The sequence below is a fragment of the Drosophila willistoni genome, chromosome 3R (genome assembly GCF_018902025.1).
Source record: "Drosophila willistoni isolate 14030-0811.24 chromosome 3R, UCI_dwil_1.1, whole genome shotgun sequence".
NCBI lineage: Eukaryota > Metazoa > Arthropoda > Insecta > Diptera > Drosophilidae > Drosophila > Drosophila willistoni.
In genome coordinates this window covers 8,652,100-8,670,160 of record NC_061086.1, presented here as the reverse complement: position 1 = coordinate 8,670,160, position 18,061 = coordinate 8,652,100, and the positions used below count along the sequence as shown (strand labels likewise).

The 18,061-nt window shown below is 37.6% G+C and overlaps 5 protein-coding genes across 7 annotated transcripts; 4 read left to right on the top strand and 1 right to left on the bottom strand.

Moving 5' to 3' along the window:
- Window positions 1-245: 245 nt before the first annotated feature.
- On the top strand, window positions 246-2,371 carry LOC6651609 (28S rRNA (cytosine-C(5))-methyltransferase). The gene is made up of 4 exons (XM_002073257.4): window positions 246-411; window positions 476-725; window positions 1,230-1,727; window positions 1,793-2,371. The coding sequence occupies exons 1-4, from the start codon at window positions 289-291 to the stop codon at window positions 2,221-2,223; spliced, it is 1,302 nt and encodes a 433-aa protein (XP_002073293.2). The 5' UTR covers window positions 246-288; the 3' UTR covers window positions 2,224-2,371.
- LOC26529101 lies at window positions 719-1,205 on the top strand. The gene has a single exon (XM_015176614.2). The coding sequence runs from the start codon at window positions 774-776 to the stop codon at window positions 1,140-1,142; it is 369 nt and encodes a 122-aa protein (XP_015032100.1). The 5' UTR covers window positions 719-773; the 3' UTR covers window positions 1,143-1,205.
- Window positions 2,269-4,879, bottom strand: LOC6651608 (protein nanos). The gene is made up of 4 exons (XM_002073256.3): window positions 4,560-4,879; window positions 4,040-4,484; window positions 3,515-3,912; window positions 2,269-3,457 (listed from the first exon to the last, which is right to left on the bottom strand). Exons 1-4 carry the CDS (start codon window positions 4,614-4,616, stop codon window positions 3,194-3,196), a joined length of 1,164 nt encoding a protein of 387 aa, XP_002073292.2. The 5' UTR covers window positions 4,617-4,879; the 3' UTR covers window positions 2,269-3,193.
- On the top strand, window positions 2,705-8,008 carry LOC6651607 (mitochondrial import inner membrane translocase subunit TIM44). 3 transcript variants are annotated; one of them, XM_023180770.2, is made up of 4 exons: window positions 2,705-2,903; window positions 5,459-5,542; window positions 5,627-6,164; window positions 6,221-8,008. In XM_023180770.2, exons 1-4 carry the CDS (start codon window positions 2,817-2,819, stop codon window positions 6,883-6,885), a joined length of 1,374 nt encoding a protein of 457 aa, XP_023036538.1. In that variant the 5' UTR covers window positions 2,705-2,816; the 3' UTR covers window positions 6,886-8,008. The 3 variants fall into 3 exon arrangements, with proteins under 3 accessions (XP_023036538.1, XP_023036537.1, XP_015032099.1); XM_023180769.2 differs by having other exon boundaries at window positions 5,459-6,164; XM_015176613.3 differs by lacking the exon at window positions 2,705-2,903 and adding an exon at window positions 4,996-5,323 and having other exon boundaries at window positions 5,459-6,164.
- A 106-nt stretch (window positions 8,009-8,114) lies between these two features.
- LOC6651606 lies at window positions 8,115-13,910 on the top strand. Its single transcript, XM_002073254.4, has 4 exons — window positions 8,115-8,439; window positions 9,830-9,927; window positions 12,876-13,267; window positions 13,333-13,910. The coding sequence occupies exons 1-4, from the start codon at window positions 8,382-8,384 to the stop codon at window positions 13,448-13,450; spliced, it is 666 nt and encodes a 221-aa protein (XP_002073290.1). The 5' UTR covers window positions 8,115-8,381; the 3' UTR covers window positions 13,451-13,910.
- The last annotated feature ends 4,151 nt before the right edge of the window (window positions 13,911-18,061 follow it).

Sequence of the window (18,061 nt, the reverse complement as noted above, 5' to 3'; positions counted from 1 at the left end):
ATTTTTCTTTATAAAAAATATATTTTAAATAAAATATATGCTAGAATTGTTTAAATATTTGCTCATACATTTATTATTTGATCTTAAACAAATAAATGTACTTAATTAAATATTTAATATGCATAGCATGCAACAGAAACGTTTTGGAAATACATTTTTTAGCAATTTTTTACAAATGATAGATTTGTGGCTTTTGTAAAATTGGCTAGATCTACCAACTAAATTGCTAAACCAACAGCACTGGTTCCATTTATTTCCCAGCTCTAATTCAAACACACGTGACGCATTATGAGTAAATTTAATCATTCTGTAAAAGTTCCAACCCAATACCGGGCCACTGCAAAAATATTGAGAACTGCATTGGAGAAACAAAAGTCCATCAAATCTTTGATATTCGAGGAAAGGCATGCGGTAAGCTTAAAAAACCACAAGTATGAAAGAAACCCTATGTTTATTCTATCTCTACGTCATGCAGCGTGTTCGAAGTCTGCAAGCGGTTCTGAAACATTACAGCGATAATCGGGGTGCCGTAGACCAGGCCATTGAAGACACCGGTCTACTGACAGAGAATCCCAATTTGGACCCATCGCTTGCAAAAGTTCTAGTGACTGAGCTAATCTTTGGACGCAAGCAGCTAAACGGCGAGAGCAAACCCGTACAGACAGTGCGCCGCTTCAAGGAGAAACTGCAGCAAGCCCTTACTGGAGCACTCACCAAGGAAGAAGGCAGGTTTACAGTATTAGCCGGTTAGAAGAGTAATTGTCAAATATAGAATGGGCAAAAACAAAAATAAGAAACAGCAAGCAGAAAATTCCTTGTTGGAGAAGGAAAATGAGGTAGCAGACACTTATGTCGCTCAGCCCCAGCCACAAGCTGAGGACAATAGTTTTGAGGTATTTCTCTGGCTGCTGGCTTACAGTGTGTTAATGTTCACACTGCCGTTCCTTGGATTCTACGGTGTACAGAATTGGCTACAAGAATCTTTTCCAAATTTGACAGTTTTCGAAGTGAATTGTTATTCAGTGCTGACGGCCGTTCTGGTCGCCAACGCCATAGTGGCAATGTATGTATTTAAAGCCATTCGCGAAAAAGATCCTCCTCCATTGGAAGGAGAGCAGGATGAGTCTAAGAAGGAACAATAATTTAGTTATTTAAGAGCAGAAAAACAAGAATAAAATGACAAATTTCTCAGAGACTCTGTTAAACCGAAATCTTTCATTTCATTGTAGTTTTCAAACCTCGTTATGTGCGCATCAACACGAATCTGCTCAGCATCGCTGACGCATTGGAGTACTTGGCCAGTGAGCAATGGCGGCGTAAGGAGTTGCCAGCGGACGCAAGCTATCCCGATTTCTTAGCAGCCATTAAGTCATTGGAAGAGGATGAGTTTATGACAGACATAAATGTTGCAAGTGTTTTAATATTCCACCCGAAAACTGCTTACTATTGGGCATCCCAGGATTTTGTACGCTCGAAGAAGTTTATCTTGCAAAGCAAAGGCACATGCCTGGCGGCCGAGTTGCTAGACCCGCCACCTGGTTCTACGGTACTGGATATGTGTGCTGCTCCGGGCATGAAAACTGTCCACTTGTGCAATGTAATGGAAAATAAGGGACGCATTTATGCAGTGGAACAGTCAGGGGACCGATACAAAACATTGTGTAACATTACAGATGCGGCTGGCTGTAAGATAGTAACTCCTATCTTGGGTGATGCTTTGACCATGGGTAAGTAAAATTTGAAATGGCCATTGAACCCACTTGTTTGATAGATTTATACACTGTTCCTTTAGATTCCAATTCTTGTCCTGATGTTGAGTATATACTGGTCGATCCCAGCTGCTCTGGCAATGGCATGCAAAATCGCATTAGTGTCGTTGATGAGCAGAAGGATGATGATCGTTTGTTCAAACTAGCCGGACTGCAGGCCAAGATTCTTTCACATGCCATGAGGGCTTTTCCCAATGTTAAACGCATTGCATACTGCACTTGCTCATTGTGGCAGGAGGAGAACGAGAAAGTAGTCCAATTTTGCCTGCAAGTGAATCCATCCTTTAAATTGCTTAGCGGCAAGAAGGCCTTGCGCAACAAGTGGCAAAGTGTCGGCGACAGTGAGATTGCTAACATTGGCAAAAAATGTTTATATTGCCGACCCGATTCAGATCTTACAGACGGCATCTTTTTGGCCCTCTTTGAAAAACGTCGGGAAGGCGATGAAGATTAAAAATTTGTCATTTTTCAATTTAAATACAAAACAACATTATCTATATAAGATTTGGAAATTATATCTTTATTTCGAACTTTTTGTATCGATTGCATTTTTTCAACTTCATAATTTTTGCGTTTAAATAAAAAAAATAATACAAAATGAACTAATGTAATAAAATGAACATTTTTGATTTACTTGGAATGTGTTTGAATGAAAATGATTAAATAAATATAATAAAAATTGTATATTATCAAAATATACACGAATTAAAAAAAAAATCCGATTGGTTTATTAACATTTTTGCTTGATTGTTTGTTTCTTGATAACGAATGTCAAATATTTAAAAACTTGTACAAAGAATTTGTTGCCCTCGAAAGTGTTCTTTGCTCTTTCCTTTAGCAAAATTTCAAACTAAATTACAAATTCAGTGTTATTTTCGAAAAAAAAAAATATTAAATTAAATACTAAAAAAAATCATACATATACATATTTATATATGTATATATAAATAAACAGAAATTATATCATTGTTAAATACATCAGTGGGATATATATAAAAAGGCCAGTGGAAATTTTTTTTTGGCTTATTGTTTCAAAAAAAAAAAAATATGTTGGCGAAATTTTGTACACCAAAATATTTTCGGATTATAAGATGTTTGAATAGGCCACAACGACTATACAAGTATTACGATATTGTAAGTATTCCTCGATCAAAATATTACATAGTTTCTTACCCAAAAGAGACGAGGTGAACACATACATATATATATCAATATTATATGAAATTTAAGTTTAAGTGAACTGAATCAATTCACTCCGATTGACTTGCTTAGACAAGTTTCGAAAACTTGATCAAATCGAACGCGCCGGGCGCTATAAGGCGCATATATAAGGTCTTTAAATTAAAAAAAAAAAAAAAATTCAGTTGGAAGTAATCGAGATGAGACTGCCAGAGTCTTGGTCTCGCTTTTCTTGAGATTGCCTCTTATACTTTCATTTGTTGATTGTAGTAGCTGCTTTTGGCCAGACGAAAGGACTCCGCTTTGATGGCATCTTCCATGGTTATAATAGGTTTCTTTGGGCAGTATTTAATGGTATGCGCAGAATCACCTGATGCCCCACATATGGGGCACACGTATGTGCGCAATTTGGGGCATAGCACACGATTAAAACTATCGCGCACAGTATGACTGTAGATCACTGCCTCGGGTTCATTGTTGTTCTCACAGAAGACGCAATGGCGGCTAATCTGTAAAGGTTTCTCAGTGCCATAAAATCTGCAAATTCTTCTATAATTTTCACTCACCTCTTTGGTTTTATAACGCTTGTTCATCTTGGTAGGATTGGGATTGCGCATTGGCTCCGACAGTTGAATAGGCACATTCAAAGCACCCTGTACGGCATTCACCTGGTTCTGCACGGCAGCCATTGTAGCTGCTGGCATATAGGACATGTTGCGCCACACACTGTTCAACTGCTCACGGTAGTTGTATAGCCAATTGGCAGTTGTCATAGGAAATGCATTTGCTGTGGCAGCAGCCATATTGGCTCCGGCACTGCCTGATGCGGCTGTAAAGGTGGGCGTCAAATGCCGCTGTTGCAATTGGGGAGACTGGACCGATTGAAAGCGATTTAAATCATCGCTGACATATCCATTCAATGCAAACTCTTGCATTACATCCTGGGTAGAACCAGCGGCATGCTCTGTAATAAAAGAGTAACGAAATATGTCATTGACCTTTGCGCCCTCAAGTTTCTGTCGACTGTACTGAAGTAACGGTTTTTCTTTCTTTGTTCTCCCACTAACATCTTCTCTCCCACTCACACTCACCTGCCGTGTTCGTTGTCAGCTGAGCGAATATCTTTAAAGAGCGTGCTATCTCGTCTTTTTGCTGATGATTCGTTGCAGCATTGGCCGCTGCCGCCGAAGCAGCAAGGGCCAACTGATGCTGCGCCAAGGCCAATTGTTGTTGTTGCTGTTGAATCAGTAAATGGTAATGATATTGGCGTTGAAATAACAGTGTGTTGGCTGCAGTGGCAGCATTCATCGCATTAACATTGGCATTATCCGTCAGCAAGGGAAACTGAGTTGCAGCCTGCGATCCGAATGGAGCTGGAGACTCTGGGGTTAAAGGGGTGGGCGGCGGTGTTGGCACAATTGGTATATTACCACCGACCGTGTCCAAATACATGTCTTGTAGGCCCAACAAGTTGAGATTACCTCCAGCACCACCGTTTCTAGCATTAAAACCCGTCGCTGAGGCGCCAAAATTGTCCTAAAATATTAAAAAAGGCGATAAAAAAAATAGATTTCCCCGAATTGGGAAATTTTGTAATGGCGGTCAACTTACGCTTGTTGTTGTTGCGGCTGCGTTGCCTTCCAGGCTGCTGCTACTGCTGCGAAACATTTCAAAGAGAAATTTATCAAAAAAAGTCCCGTTACTGCGCGTCTGACTTTGTGCTGCGCAATTTGTAAAAGCGCTCCTCAAAATCAAGTGGAAATGGGATTGGGGGAGTTTCTGAAGTATTAGCGTTACTTCTTTGGGTTGAACACAAATTTACAAAACTTAATTTCAAGGACGCCAAATTGCAGACACAAAATTCCAAGAAATACGACCAACTGATTGACAGCTACTAAAGTTATGGAATTGAAATGAACTTCGTCAATAATTCCGAGTAACGGTTCAACTTCGTTTTCTCTGGGTGTTGCCAGACAGTTGCTTTGCTAAATTCCTGAGCAGGCTGGCAACTTTTTTTCAATTAGTAAATAAATACGAACAGAAAATACAGCTCACTTGTTGTTGACATCATCCTGCACATTATAAATAACGCTCCCGCCCCCATCAATAAACACGCATTACAATTACTCGAATTCGAATTGCGCGCTCACAGCCACATGCCTTAACCACCACTGAAAAAAGCGGCCGCCTACCAGCACTACACATATACTCCGCGAACAGCTGACCGTGGCTGACGTGCGTGGTCCAAGAGCGAGCAGCAAGCAGCAGCAAAGGAATTACATAAATTTCAAAGCTTCTGACGCGAGTTTTTCAGGCAAACGACTGCAGCAAAAGACCGAAGAAATATCCTCTTAACGTGTAAAATCCTTACAATGGTATGTTCATTCATGCATACACTGCGCCGACAACGATGGGTTAACAGATAGGAATTCACGTGCTTGTGTTTGCATTTGCTTAGAGGTTAAATTTTGGCCCCCGCCGCTCACTTGTTTCCATCTCGTCTATTTCAGTACAAATTGGCTGCCTTTGCGCGAGAGCGAGCCTGCCTCTTTACGTGCCAATATGCGACGTATAACGTGCCCCAACAGCAGCCGGTAAGCCTGCGTCTTCTTTGGCTAATTCGGCTTGATCCCCATCATCCTCATCAACTGCACCAACACTGCCTCTCCAACCCGCAGCAACGCTATTACAGCACGCCTGGACGCAGGCCCGGGTTCTTCTCACAATTCATTGACAATGTACGAACGGAAATGGACAAAAACAAAGAGATGAAGGAGAGCATCAAGAAGTTCCGGGAGGAGGCTCAAAAGCTGGAGCAGTCAGATGCCCTGAAATCGGCGCGGCAAAAGTTTAATATAGTGGAATCCGAAGCTCAAAAGTCATCTAGCTTGCTGAAGGAGCAATTGGGAGCCATCAAGGAGAAGGTGGGCGATGTCATCGACGATGCTTCCAAATCGGATTTGGCCAAAAAGGTCAGTGAGGAGCTGTCAAAGACTGCTAAGGGAGTTAGCGACACCATATCAGACACGGGCGGCAAACTGGGGCAGTCCGGTGCATTCCAAGCCATTTCGGACACAACGAAATTGATTAAGAAGGAAATGGATACGACGAGCATAGATAATCGTGTGTATCGGGCGCCAGCGAAGCTGCGAAAGCGGGTTCAGGTCGATATGACGGACTGTGACCGAGTAGTGGAAGCAAACACAGAAGCGACTGGTAAGTGGCACGTGCAGTTAAAAAACAAAATCATTTTTACTAATCTCTATTCGCAGGCATGGAGCTGCATAAGGACTCCAAGTTTTATCAGTCGTGGGAGAACTTCAAGAACAACAATACGTACGTGAACAAAGTAATGGACTGGAAACTTAAATACGATGAGTCTGAGAATCCAGTGATACGCGCATCCCGCCTCCTCACCGAGAAGGTGTCGGACGTGATGGGCGGCATCTTTTCAAAGACAGAATTGTCCGAAACGATGACGGAGCTGGTGAAAATCGATCCAAACTTCGATCAAAAGGAGTTTTTACACGATTGCGAAACGGACATCATACCAAACATCTTGGAGGCGATTGTACGAGGCGATTTGGATATCCTCAAGGATTGGTGTTTTGAGAGCACATACAGCATCATTTCCACGCCCATATTGAATGCGAAAAAGACCGGCCTATATTTGGACTCAAAAATTCTTGATATTGAGAATATTGAATTGGCCATGGGCAAGGTTATGGAACAAGGACCTGTGCTGATTATCACGTTCCAGGCTCAGCAGATAATGTGTGTACGCGACCAGAAAGCCCAAGTGGTCGAGGGCGATCCGGAGAAAGTGATGCGAGTGCATTATGTGTGGGTATTGTGTCGCGATCGGAACGAACTAAATCCCAAGGCTGCATGGCGTCTGATGGAGCTATCGGCCAACAGTCAAGAACAATTCGTTTAGATCGCCCTGCATACCAATTGAATCAATGTATGTTTAAGTTTTTCATCTCACACACATATACACACGCATACAATTCACCCAACGATTCTCGACCCTTGCGTAGGTTTTTCCGTTGTGTACAGAAAGTTTCGCTGCCTCACGCTACTTATTCTTGAATGTTTTTATCAATTGCTAGTCACATACTAGTGGTGGCGCATCCACAGTGCGGTGTCAGTCCGAAGCGAAGCTGCTGGTCGGTTTCTCTTGCTCATCTGTGATGCAGCAGCTAAGACTGTCTGACTGACTTCCACTGGGGATTCGCTGATTCGGTTGCCAGGTTACTCACCGCCATGCCCAATTCCAAACGCACTTCGTTCATCCGTCATCTTTGTATATGTACATATATACGATATGTTGTATATTTTTACCTACTTTGTAAGCTGTGAGTATATGTGTTTACGCATGACACGGATCAGGCGGTGCTCGCTTTTTGGCATGGCAATTTTGGTGTTTTGTGGGCCGTTCTTGAGTTTTGGCCCAAATTTAAATGTTGAAGCTTTGAATGCAAACATATATCTATCTATAAACATAATTAGTATATCACTTAAGATAAATTGTTGAGTATAAAGTTGGTGTTTAGATAAAAACTTAAGATTCAATTGTAAATACGTAAATTGTTAGAGCGAAGCTTGGGCCATGGCAAATTTACTGTACACACACATACACAACAATTAAGACACTGGCCTACAATAAAAACAAAATCACTCATTTACATACATTTACGATGACCACAATCCAAAATGCTACATGCAAATAAAAATTATTTTAAAAAACAAAGAAATTTTTTGAAAATGTAAAACCCCCCAACATGGAAAAATCAGTCAGTTATAAACACAAATTGGTTAACTATTAAGATAATATTCAAAATTGTTGAAATACGGCATTGTTTTTGTTTTAGCTAACGACATATTGTTAACAGACAATTTGTATAAGAGTTTAACGAAAAGCTTTAACAGAACCAGTTAACAAACTGTTGGTAAAGAAAGCGGCAACTCCAAACGATTTAAAAATTATATTGTTCTTTGTGTAATTATTCCAAATTGTATTTAAAATTAAATTTTTCATGAGGAAAACTGTAAATTAAGCAATTACTTTTACATTCCTGTAATTAATTGTTATAGTTAAATCACATTGTTTGACTTGATCGTAATTTTTTTGTTTATTCTTAACCAAATGCAAAGCTTTTCGGATAACTTACTTCGATGTGTGCGCCGTTGACTCAGTTCAGTCTGAAAGCAAAGCTCGTCGCAAACACAAGTGCCAAGCGGATCGTTTGGTTTTTATATTATAAAGCCGCTAACTTTTTTAGAATTCCGAAGTGATAGTAAATTCCCAACGCTTATTCATCAAATATATATCGTATCTACTGACGAGGTAGTCGACATTAAAGTTTAAATTTCCGCTAGTGATAAGGAGTGATAATTGTGATAAGCAAAGGAAAATTATTTTTTGTAAAAATGCGTACTAGCAAAAGTATACAAATCTTTGGCTTTATGCTGCTTCTGGTTATATGCAGTAAGTATCTACAATAAAAACAACAACAATGACATCTAGAAAACAATTCAATGAAAACAACAACTACTATTGAAACACACACAAAACAACATCGTGTATAGAGAGAGATGGATTAGACTAGGTTTTTATGGGAGCGGCATAAAAGGTGGAAACTACGTCTTTAAAGAGGTCAGAATACTAGAAATATCTAGAACATATCCTAGGTGTTTTATTTCCAAGACTTTGATATTCCTTTAATTTTTTTAAGTACAGGGTACAAAAGCCAAGCAAAGCCGCGTCTCAATATTTATTTTTCTACGTAGAGACATTACCACTGATGGCGGGCGAAACTAGTTTCGAACGCAGCTGGAGAAGACCAAGAGGAGAGACTGACTGATGGACAGACAACCACTTGGATAGGCAGTTTACCCTTACCTTTTGCCTTAACTGTTTAAATGTTAAGTGGCCTGGCTTGGACCTGGCCTGGTCAGCGAGAGGTCCAGATGGACCTGTCCGGTTTGTTAACCAACTTTATGACGCATAAATATGTGTTTTCTATAATGACAGCCCAAGGTTCGCATAAGATGTGCGCCGAATGTATCTATCTTCATATATACGAATTCATACCTTCAACCGATAAGATTTTGGTCACCAAAAGCAATGTCAAAGATATGATTAAATTTGATATCACTGCGTGTGCGGGTTTTTATTTCTCTGATAAGCAAAACTTTTGGCACATGTCAGTGGCTTCTAATACCCGTCTTTTGTTGCCAGGCTTAATGTTTGGTCTCCCCAATCTCTTTCTCCCTGTCAACACGTAGTGAATGAATCTTGACTGACTTATTGAATGTCAAATTGCAATGAAATGCAAGACAGCAGGCAATGACTTAATGACGGTGGGTTTATAGGACAACCTTAAAGCTGAAATGGAATTTTTGGCTGACAACGAAAAAAACAAAAACAAAAGCAGAAAAAAATTCCAATTTTTATGTGCGACGCATGGCAATAAGCTTTTGGCATTAGAAATGTGTTTAGTGTTTGGCCAAGCATCAGTATATATGTATGTATATATGTACATATGTATCTCTGTCTCTGTATCTGTATCTGATGAACTGGTTTTGCGGTTTGTTTTGTCTGATAAGTCTCTCCTACAGCCAGCACAGACTTTTCAGTTGTCTGAGTTTCACAGATTCCGTGAAAGAAATAATTAAACTTATCGCTAGAAGATAAATATTGTCATTGGCCTTTTGTTGAGCTTCCCCTTTTGTTTTTTAGGTGGTAGTTGAAAATTCTTAAATAAATATTTGTAAAGAAATCTTATCTTTCCAGCGAAATTATGTAGCAAGACTAAATTTCTGCTTAATTGGCTTAATTTTGTTATTCTCGTTTTTTCTCTTCCTCTCTCTTGTAGCTCATGCCAATCCCCTTAAGGATTTGGATAAAATTGATACGGAGTTAAGTGATTTGAATGCCGTTGCGAATAAAACAGCTGTCGAGAAGTTGAAGGAGGTAAGTAATGTACTTTCAAAGAGAAGGGTAAACCAAACTGGGACAACGGACAAAGCCCGGCTTGACAACTCTGACGCACTAAGTAATGAAATATGAGCCAACAACAGTCCAAGACAAGACGAAAGTCAAGTTTCTGAACCGCACCACCTCACACCATCTTCAGCTCAGCTCACCCCGCGCCTCAACGCTTCAAAACGATCCGTTGTCTGGCGTCGTCAAAATGCAGTTTTTCGTTTATTTTTAAAACAGAACCGGAAATTTTCAAATTTATTTATTTTCACTTTGATTAAATGCAAAAACGCAAGAAAGACACGCGCAGAGTTTTACCTTTTAAGGCTACCAAACTCACGCAATAAAATTTTCAGTAGTGCCCCCTAAAAACATTTGCATAAAAAATTAACTAAAAATGAAAATGAAAAAAGAAACCCCAAGCGAGGGTTTTTAAGCAGCTTAGTCACGAAATTCCATAAAAAAAATCGGTCTTATAACTGAGAGAGACAACAAGAACAACAACTGGTTGGAGGGGGAGGTTTTAAGTGATCAGATTGGGTTATGGGTGGTACGATGAGTCAGTTGGAGTTCTAGGTAATTTCTTAAACTGTGACGTCTCAATGTCGAGATTCCATACACTCGAGATCTGTTTTGCTTTCAATTAGACAAAAGCGAAAAGGTAGCTGTATTTAATTACTATAATGCCTTTCAGAAATACTACATATGTATATATGCTATACAGTTGAGTTCAGTTCAGTTCAGTTGAGATCAGTTCAAATTAGAGTCCAAGTCAAAAGGTTTACAAATCAGATTTCACTAAAGCTTATTTGCATTTCCAGAAAATACTTTACTGGGCATTATGCAATTCAAGTTTCCGACCTTGCTCTCGTTGTCTGCTTCGGATAAGAAGAGCAAACAACAATAATAATAATAATAATAATTATAATAATAATGAAAGCTAAATGTTTTTCATGCCATTTAAGCCATTTTACAACGAGTGCTTGCTTAACAAAATGCTGATTAGTGGCAGATGTGGGTTAGTAATCCGTTTTTAAATACTTATATAAAAAATTAAACAACGGATTAATTTAGTGTAAACAGTAATTGACCGTTCAAGATTAAAATAATCTCTTTTGTTTATTTTTTCGTTTATCGAAATATGCACTGAGAACGTCGGGTTAAGTCGGACCAGCCAAATCATTTCGAAAAATGCTGTTCCTAAAAAGTTTATATTTTTTTCAATTACTTTTGTAAACATTATTTGAAGTTAAAGATATGGTGAAGTCAGAATTAAGATTTGAATTAAGGAATTATTTTAGTTAGTTACTTTACTCTTAACAAAATTTTAAAGTATATCAAGATCTAGTCGAACAGTTGTCTTCTTCTCATTCTTTGGTTATCTTTAATTTCTGGGGTTTTCCCTAATCTTGGGTGTTTCCCTCGGCATTCCATGAGTTACAGTAAGAAGATATGCACCGTAAAAACCGCATTAAAGCGAAATTTTTAAGAATACGATGAACACATAGAAATCAATCTATATTGACTTATCTATATAAGTTTGACTATATAGGTAGGGGAGAGGGCCCAGTTATGACCCGGGTTTTGAAAAACCTCGAAATTTTTTCTTCAGTTCGGGAAAATGAAAAATTAAGAAATTTAACATTTAAATATTAACCAAACGCAACTTTTTTCCAAAGAATGTATGTTTATTTGAGTTACTCAAAAAATTTTGAAACAGATTTAATTTGGATAACTTTTTTTAACTTTAAAAAAAAGTGGCCCAGTTATGACTCAACTTAAGAAATTCACTGAAAATAAGAAAATATGAAAGGAATGTCACACGAATTGTTGTGATTTAATGGTTTACTTATTATGAAGGGCTTCAAAGCCAAAAACAATGAAAAACCCAAAAGAAAATGGCCATAAATGAGAACGATTTTAAGCCCTCGTCGTCCATGTGACTTTCGCAGTTTTTGCAAGTGAAATAACTTGCTTGCATATTAGCGCACTTCGAATGAACATTCCCGATGGAGATCTTCCAGAATATTCTTGGACAAACTGGTCTCAATATGTAAATTTCCTTTCCTTGTTGTTAAACAACAACAAAAATGTTGGAATTTGACAATTTTACATAATCCGAGTGCAAAAAAAAATGGGACATAACTGGGCACCCCAGCTAAGTCATAACCGGGCCTTTTTATAGTTTAAAGTTTATATCTATATTTTTTATATACACTACATAATCACATAAATTTTTATAGAATCACAAAATATACGGCAAATACAATACTTTGATGCATTGCACTCACCTTTTCACTGTTGATTTCACAAAATTTTGGTACTTTGAAAAAAATGGAAAACAACTTTTTCGCACGATTTTCAAAACGATGTTTGGTACGCGTATATACAATACGATTATTAACGTTGGGGTCTGTCCAAAAACTGCAGAACGTCTAACAAACATGATTTACAGGGCTCAAACTGTCATTCAATACCGCATTTCAAAAATATTTGGGAATGTCACAACTGGGCCTGAGTCACAACTGGGCCCTCTCCCCTACTTTTCGTTCGCACCATGCGTAATGCAATTTAGCAGTTTCAGTTGAAGTAATTCAAAATTATCTGACTCATCCATGTACATACATACATAGATCTTAATTCGGTATGGGTTAATAATATTGTAAGCCAAAAGATCATTTAAAAAAAGTTTTTGCAAACAATCATCTAATTTAGCTCCCCCCACGCTAGAGAATGTGTAAAATCCATAATAAAGCAACGAATATATGTACAAATACAGATGAGTGTTTCTATAATCACGTGCCAAACTAAATATAATTATAAAAAGCGGTTTTCGATGACATGCGTTGTGTTAGTTAATAAGTAATAACGGTTTGGCCGTCGCTTTCTCATTACGTGACTAATTGCAATTTGAAATTGTATTTTTATTTCCGTTACAGGATATTGACTCGGTTTCAGATATTGCTTCCAGTTCAACTGAATTGCAACCACAACATGCCTATCCACATCGCGATGAGGATCAATTAAATACTGCCACGAATTTAGTGCTGGCCCAAAACTATAAATATGATGTCGAAATTCTGGAATCCGGTGACGAAGATAGTGACGAAAGCAAGGATTCCGAGGAGATGGAAGAGCGCTTCAAGGGTCATGGTCTTCAGGAACTAGAAACTGAGAGCTTTACGGCGGAGAATATTGAAATGACACCTCTGGACGTTGATTCTAGTGCAATTAGCGAAAGCCACATGTTGCTCAGCATTATTTTGGTGGTCTTGGCCTTGGCATCGGTTGGCCTGTATGCTGGTTTGGTTATTTGGCGTTCGCATTTAGAGTGAGTTTTATTTTACTTAGCAAGTGAAAAAATTGCTAATTAAATAATCATTTCATCGCTTTCAGACAACGATATGGTATGCGCGAGAGACTGGTCAATCGAGATGTGGATGAAGAGGGTATTGACGATACCGATTATCACGTGTACGCCCCAACCACAACACCAACAACGACGCGTGCGTAGTGGGTTAAGTGGCGGAGGAGTAAGAGAGGAGAGCAGATGGCAGTGACAGGAGCGAAGGAGATACAATTACGCTTAAGTTCACTTAGAATTGCACTTGACAAAACCGTTAATTTAGCGCATATTGATTGAATGAATGAGTTCATCTAATGAATGCCATAAATTTTACACAATTCCAGACACGATCATCAGCTACCTGTGCTGATCTGATCTGTCGGATTCAAGTGCATTCCCAATTAACTACATAATGCACACTAACCACACAACAAAAGGTCATATTACATATATAACGTATATTATAGTCTACAACTAGATGTGTAATTGACAAAGCCAATTTAGTTTTTAAGTTTCTGTGATATTGCTCTAGAGATTCTTTTTTTTTGTATGAAAAGAGCCAAGATTTGACATTTGAATGGTGCCAAGTATTATGAAAAATATATTATGCAAGCTTTGCGCCTTGAAACATTTTTCTTTTGTTGCTGCAAGACTAAAGTGTAGCTTAAGTTCAATCCACTGATGCAAAATTCTGGAAAGTGCAGATTCAATGGATAGCCATCGTGTTTCGCAGAATTGTGGAATTTTAAGAGGTGCCTTAAATATGATAAAAAGTGATGGAAAATAGAGAAACGAGATCGCAAAGTAAGATAAGACTACAAACAAGACTGGACAAACACAATACAGATTAGTTATACTAGAAAACACATATACAAATTTTAAGGAACTAAATTTTCTTTTTAACTTAACAAGAGACTTGCAAACACTGACATCAACTTCCAGAAAACATGGTCCCAAAACATTTTTTATTATATTCGTGCACTTTAATTTTATCTGCATCGAATTTTGTGGCGCACAATATACCCAAGTGATCAATTTGTGAAATTGCAGAATGGGTGGCAATGTTCAAACATAAGGCTGCTTCTTGTTGTTTAGTTTTGGGAAGCACATTCGATGAGAACACAATTTTTTTATACCAATCACCCATAGGGTGTAATGGTATATTAAAGTCGTCAAAATGTATGTAACAGGCAGAAGGAAGCTTCTCCGAAGTATATATATTCTTGATCAGGATGAACAACCGAGTCGATCTAGCGAAGTCCGTCTGTCCGCCCATCCGTCTGTCCTTATGAACACCTAGATCTCGGAGACTATAACACCTAGAACGACCAAATTTGGTATGTAGACTCGTGTAGTATGTAGAGTGATCAAGTTTATTTCAAATTTTTGCCACGCCCCTTTCCGCTCCCGCAATTTAAAAAAAGCGTTTATCTCAAAAACTTTACTAGCTAAAGACACCATATTTGGTGTATGTATGTAAAAAGAATTTGCCACGCCTCTTTTCGCCCCCGTTTAATTTGAAAAACTCGATTATATCCCGTATTTTTCTACCTTATACAATCAAATTTGGCACACTTAAATTTGATACCTACATTTGTATATCCAGCAAAATACCAAATCGGACAAAAAACAGTCGAGTTATGTGAAAATGCATTTGTTTAATATATTTTAAATACTTGCTTTACTGGTGTATGGTATACCTAAGTCGGCGAGACGACTTACTTACTTCATTTTGTATTGGTTTTTGGTTGGTTTTTTGTCAATTTTTCTTAGCACAATCCGCTCAATTCTTCTATCTTTTTTGGCACGGTTTAGTATATTATATACAGTTTTCCGAGAAATCAAAAACATTTTGTCAATCTCTGTGGCAATTTTACCCAATGTGTGATTGTAATAACCGACTGGGTCATATCAAATGGTAGCCGTATGCCTGGCATTCTTATTTTTGGGAAATATTCCTATTACGGAAGTAATTGTACCAACTAACAATGAAATCATGCAAAAAATTGAAGCTGTCATAGCTTTCGATCTAGATGTGTAAACACTTTCTTGGCAGTTTGTTTTTGTTAATTTCTTTTGTGAATGGAAACATATTTTGTTTATTTTTTTTAGTTTTTAGTTTAGTTTACCTATTTTCATTAAAAAATGAAGGTAGTAAGTCGTCTCGCCGACTTTGGTATACCATACACCAGTAAAGCAAGTATTTAAAATATATTAAACAAATGCATTTTCACATGCTTCTTAGAAGCATATCTTAGTATCTCGCTCACTCAATCATACGAGCACCCTAGCGCCAACACCAGCCAAGGGCCAACTCCGGCCTTATGGAAAAACGTTTATATGCATAAATCGACTGTTTTTTGTCCGATTTTGATGATTTAAGTGTGCCAAATTTGGTTGCATAAGGTAAAAAAATACGGGAGATAATCAAGTTTTTGAAATTACGGGGGCGGAAAAGGGCGTGGCAAAATTTTCATACATACAAAAAGTGTGCATTTACTAAGCGAATATACATACCAAATATGGTGGCTCTAGCTGGAATAGTTTTTGAGATAAACGCTTTTTTTAAATTGCGGGGGCGGAAAGGGGCGTGGCAAAAATTTGAAATAAACTTGATCACTCTACATACTACACGAGTCTACATACCAAATTTGGTGGCTCTAGCTCTTATAGTCTCCGAGATCTAGGTGTTCATACGGACAGACGGACAGACGGACGGACGGACAGACGGACAGACGGACGGACAGACGGACATGGCTAGATCGACTCGGTTGTTCATCCTGATCAAGAATATATATACCTTGTGGGGTCGGAGAAGCTTCCTTCTGCCTGTTACATACATTTTGGCGACTTTAATATACCATTTCACCCTATGGGTGTATGGTATAAAAATTGGATAAATACATTCTTACTGTTTTTTTTCGCTTTAAAGTAAAAAATTGAAATGTTTTCCCTGAGTGGAAACACTTTTTTGCCAAACTGTATATAGCGCCAATCTTATTGGTTGTAGCGATTCTGTTGGCTTTGACATTTATCTGTCAGAATATGGTAAAGAGAAAGTAGATTAGTAGATATAGACATAGATATTAATAAATATGTATTAATACACAAGAAAAAAGACGTTTAGTTGGTAATTCCAAATTAATAAAAACACTACTTTAAAAATAATATTTCACTGTAACATATAAAGGCAATAAAGGGTTAAAGGACTCCAGCTCACTCACTCAATGCAAAGTTGTTCTTCAAATTGTGAAAAATAAAATGGAGCAGAAACCAGCGCTTTTTAGAAGCATAAACTAAAACATTAAGTATTATTTGGCAAACCAAATAATGTTTTAACAATTAAGAAAAAATAAATTAGTTTTCTACAAAAAATCTTAAAACCACATTTTTCGTATTGAATATTGTTTAATAAGTCAATGAAAATAATCAGAAAAGGTATTTCTAAGGTATGTAGTTCTTTTTGATCAAGAACTATTTTCTACAATAAAGAGCCTTTAAAAAGCTTCCATTCATCGCAAATTTATCAGGCCAATTATATGTGGCATTTCGACCTGAATGATATTATAGAAAAAATCTACGAAATCTACTGGAAGACCATCCATTTAATATTAGACGTTACAATTGTAACACTAAATTAAGGAGGTATTCTTGTTTGGGAACCTGTTTTTTGAAGCTTTTTAAAACAAATATCAGTTGAAAACGGAAACTGTTCAAACACTTCTCGACCAACAAATTTAACCTGCTGGCGGCAAAAAAAACTCGACGCACGATAAGTCCCGACTTCATTTGAAATTTCGGGATTTTTGTTCATCAAATGGCGGCAGTTGAAAAATAAAAACACGATAAACTTTTCAGCAATTCGCATTTAGAATTTTAAAATCTGATTCCATTATAAGGAGACAGACTAGTTGGTCTAAAGTTCTTTAAATTGAGGTGTGTTTTATTATTATTATTATTAAAGTATAGGATATAGTTGTAAACTATCAACCTAACTATATTTTACAAGCACTGCAACTACGGCCTTCGGCTTAAAATTAGACGAAAACTACATCCATACACTAGCCTGGGATTCGAACCCGGATCCTCGTTGTTCAGTTACTAAATGACAGGGCCACTTAGACAACTCATCTACCGAGGACTGCAAAGAGTGGTGTTTATAAGCTCTATTTATGCTGCTTCCAACGATATTGGAATTGAAAGTGTTGCAAAGTAAACTTCAAACCGATGCAATTTGTCTTTTACAACACTGCGATAATTCACAAGTTTTTATCGATTGGTATATAATCGATAAACGAAAAATGCCACCCTGACAATAAAACCTAGTTAGCTCTGACATTTACCTCTTAAAACGGGTATAAATGGAGGCTCATGGAGAGCTAACGCTCATTCTATTTCTCAAAATCGTTTGGATAGGATCATTTATTTTTCCTTTTTTTCTTATTCCCCACTTTAACACATTAACGTTTTAACTCCCTTCAGTCCACATTCCAACAGCGCCATAAGCTTTTTAAACGTTCTTCGTTTAAACAATTTTCCTTATTTTCCCACACAACGTCTAATTGTGACTACTTATTGGGACTTAAATGAATAAACCTATTCCCTATTTTTTACATTAAAGTTCTCAAATTCCAATAATAATATATTGAATTCTAAATTGGAGATGTGACTGACATCGGCATTTGAACGCCTGGCGAATAAAATATTTTACTTATTCATTATACTTCCATTTCTTTATAACTTGATACATGTATGCAATCCCCAATAACCATATTTTGG

What these genes read in the sequence shown, in the direction of transcription:
- LOC26529101 (XM_015176614.2), top strand. Translation starts at nt 774, where the DNA reads ATGGGCAAAAACAAAAATAAGAAACAGCAAGCAGAAAATTCCTTGTTG.
- LOC6651607 (XM_023180769.2), top strand. Translation starts at nt 2,817, where the DNA reads ATGTTGGCGAAATTTTGTACACCAAAATATTTTCGGATTATAAGATGT. An exon ending in TATACAAGTATTACGATATT is followed by an intron (nt 2,904 to 5,458) that starts GTAAGTATTCCT and finishes CGTCTATTTCAG; the next exon opens with TACAAATTGGCTGCCTTTGC. An exon ending in AGCAAACACAGAAGCGACTG is followed by an intron (nt 6,165 to 6,220) that starts GTAAGTGGCACG and finishes CTCTATTCGCAG; the next exon opens with GCATGGAGCTGCATAAGGAC.
- LOC6651609 (XM_002073257.4), top strand. Translation starts at nt 289, where the DNA reads ATGAGTAAATTTAATCATTCTGTAAAAGTTCCAACCCAATACCGGGCC. An exon ending in TATTCGAGGAAAGGCATGCG is followed by an intron (nt 412 to 475) that starts GTAAGCTTAAAA and finishes TACGTCATGCAG; the next exon opens with CGTGTTCGAAGTCTGCAAGC. An exon ending in AGCACTCACCAAGGAAGAAG is followed by an intron (nt 726 to 1,229) that starts GCAGGTTTACAG and finishes ATTTCATTGTAG; the next exon opens with TTTTCAAACCTCGTTATGTG.
- LOC6651608 (XM_002073256.3), bottom strand. Translation starts at nt 4,616, where the DNA reads ATGTTTCGCAGCAGTAGCAGCAGCCTGGAAGGCAACGCAGCCGCAACA. An exon ending in CAGCCGCAACAACAACAAGC is followed by an intron (nt 4,485 to 4,559) that starts GTAAGTTGACCG and finishes TTAATATTTTAG; the next exon opens with GACAATTTTGGCGCCTCAGC. An exon ending in GCTGACAACGAACACGGCAG is followed by an intron (nt 3,913 to 4,039) that starts GTGAGTGTGAGT and finishes CTTTTATTACAG; the next exon opens with AGCATGCCGCTGGTTCTACC.
- LOC6651606 (XM_002073254.4), top strand. Translation starts at nt 8,382, where the DNA reads ATGCGTACTAGCAAAAGTATACAAATCTTTGGCTTTATGCTGCTTCTG. An exon ending in CTGTCGAGAAGTTGAAGGAG is followed by an intron (nt 9,928 to 12,875) that starts GTAAGTAATGTA and finishes TTTCCGTTACAG; the next exon opens with GATATTGACTCGGTTTCAGA. An exon ending in ATTTGGCGTTCGCATTTAGA is followed by an intron (nt 13,268 to 13,332) that starts GTGAGTTTTATT and finishes CATCGCTTTCAG; the next exon opens with ACAACGATATGGTATGCGCG.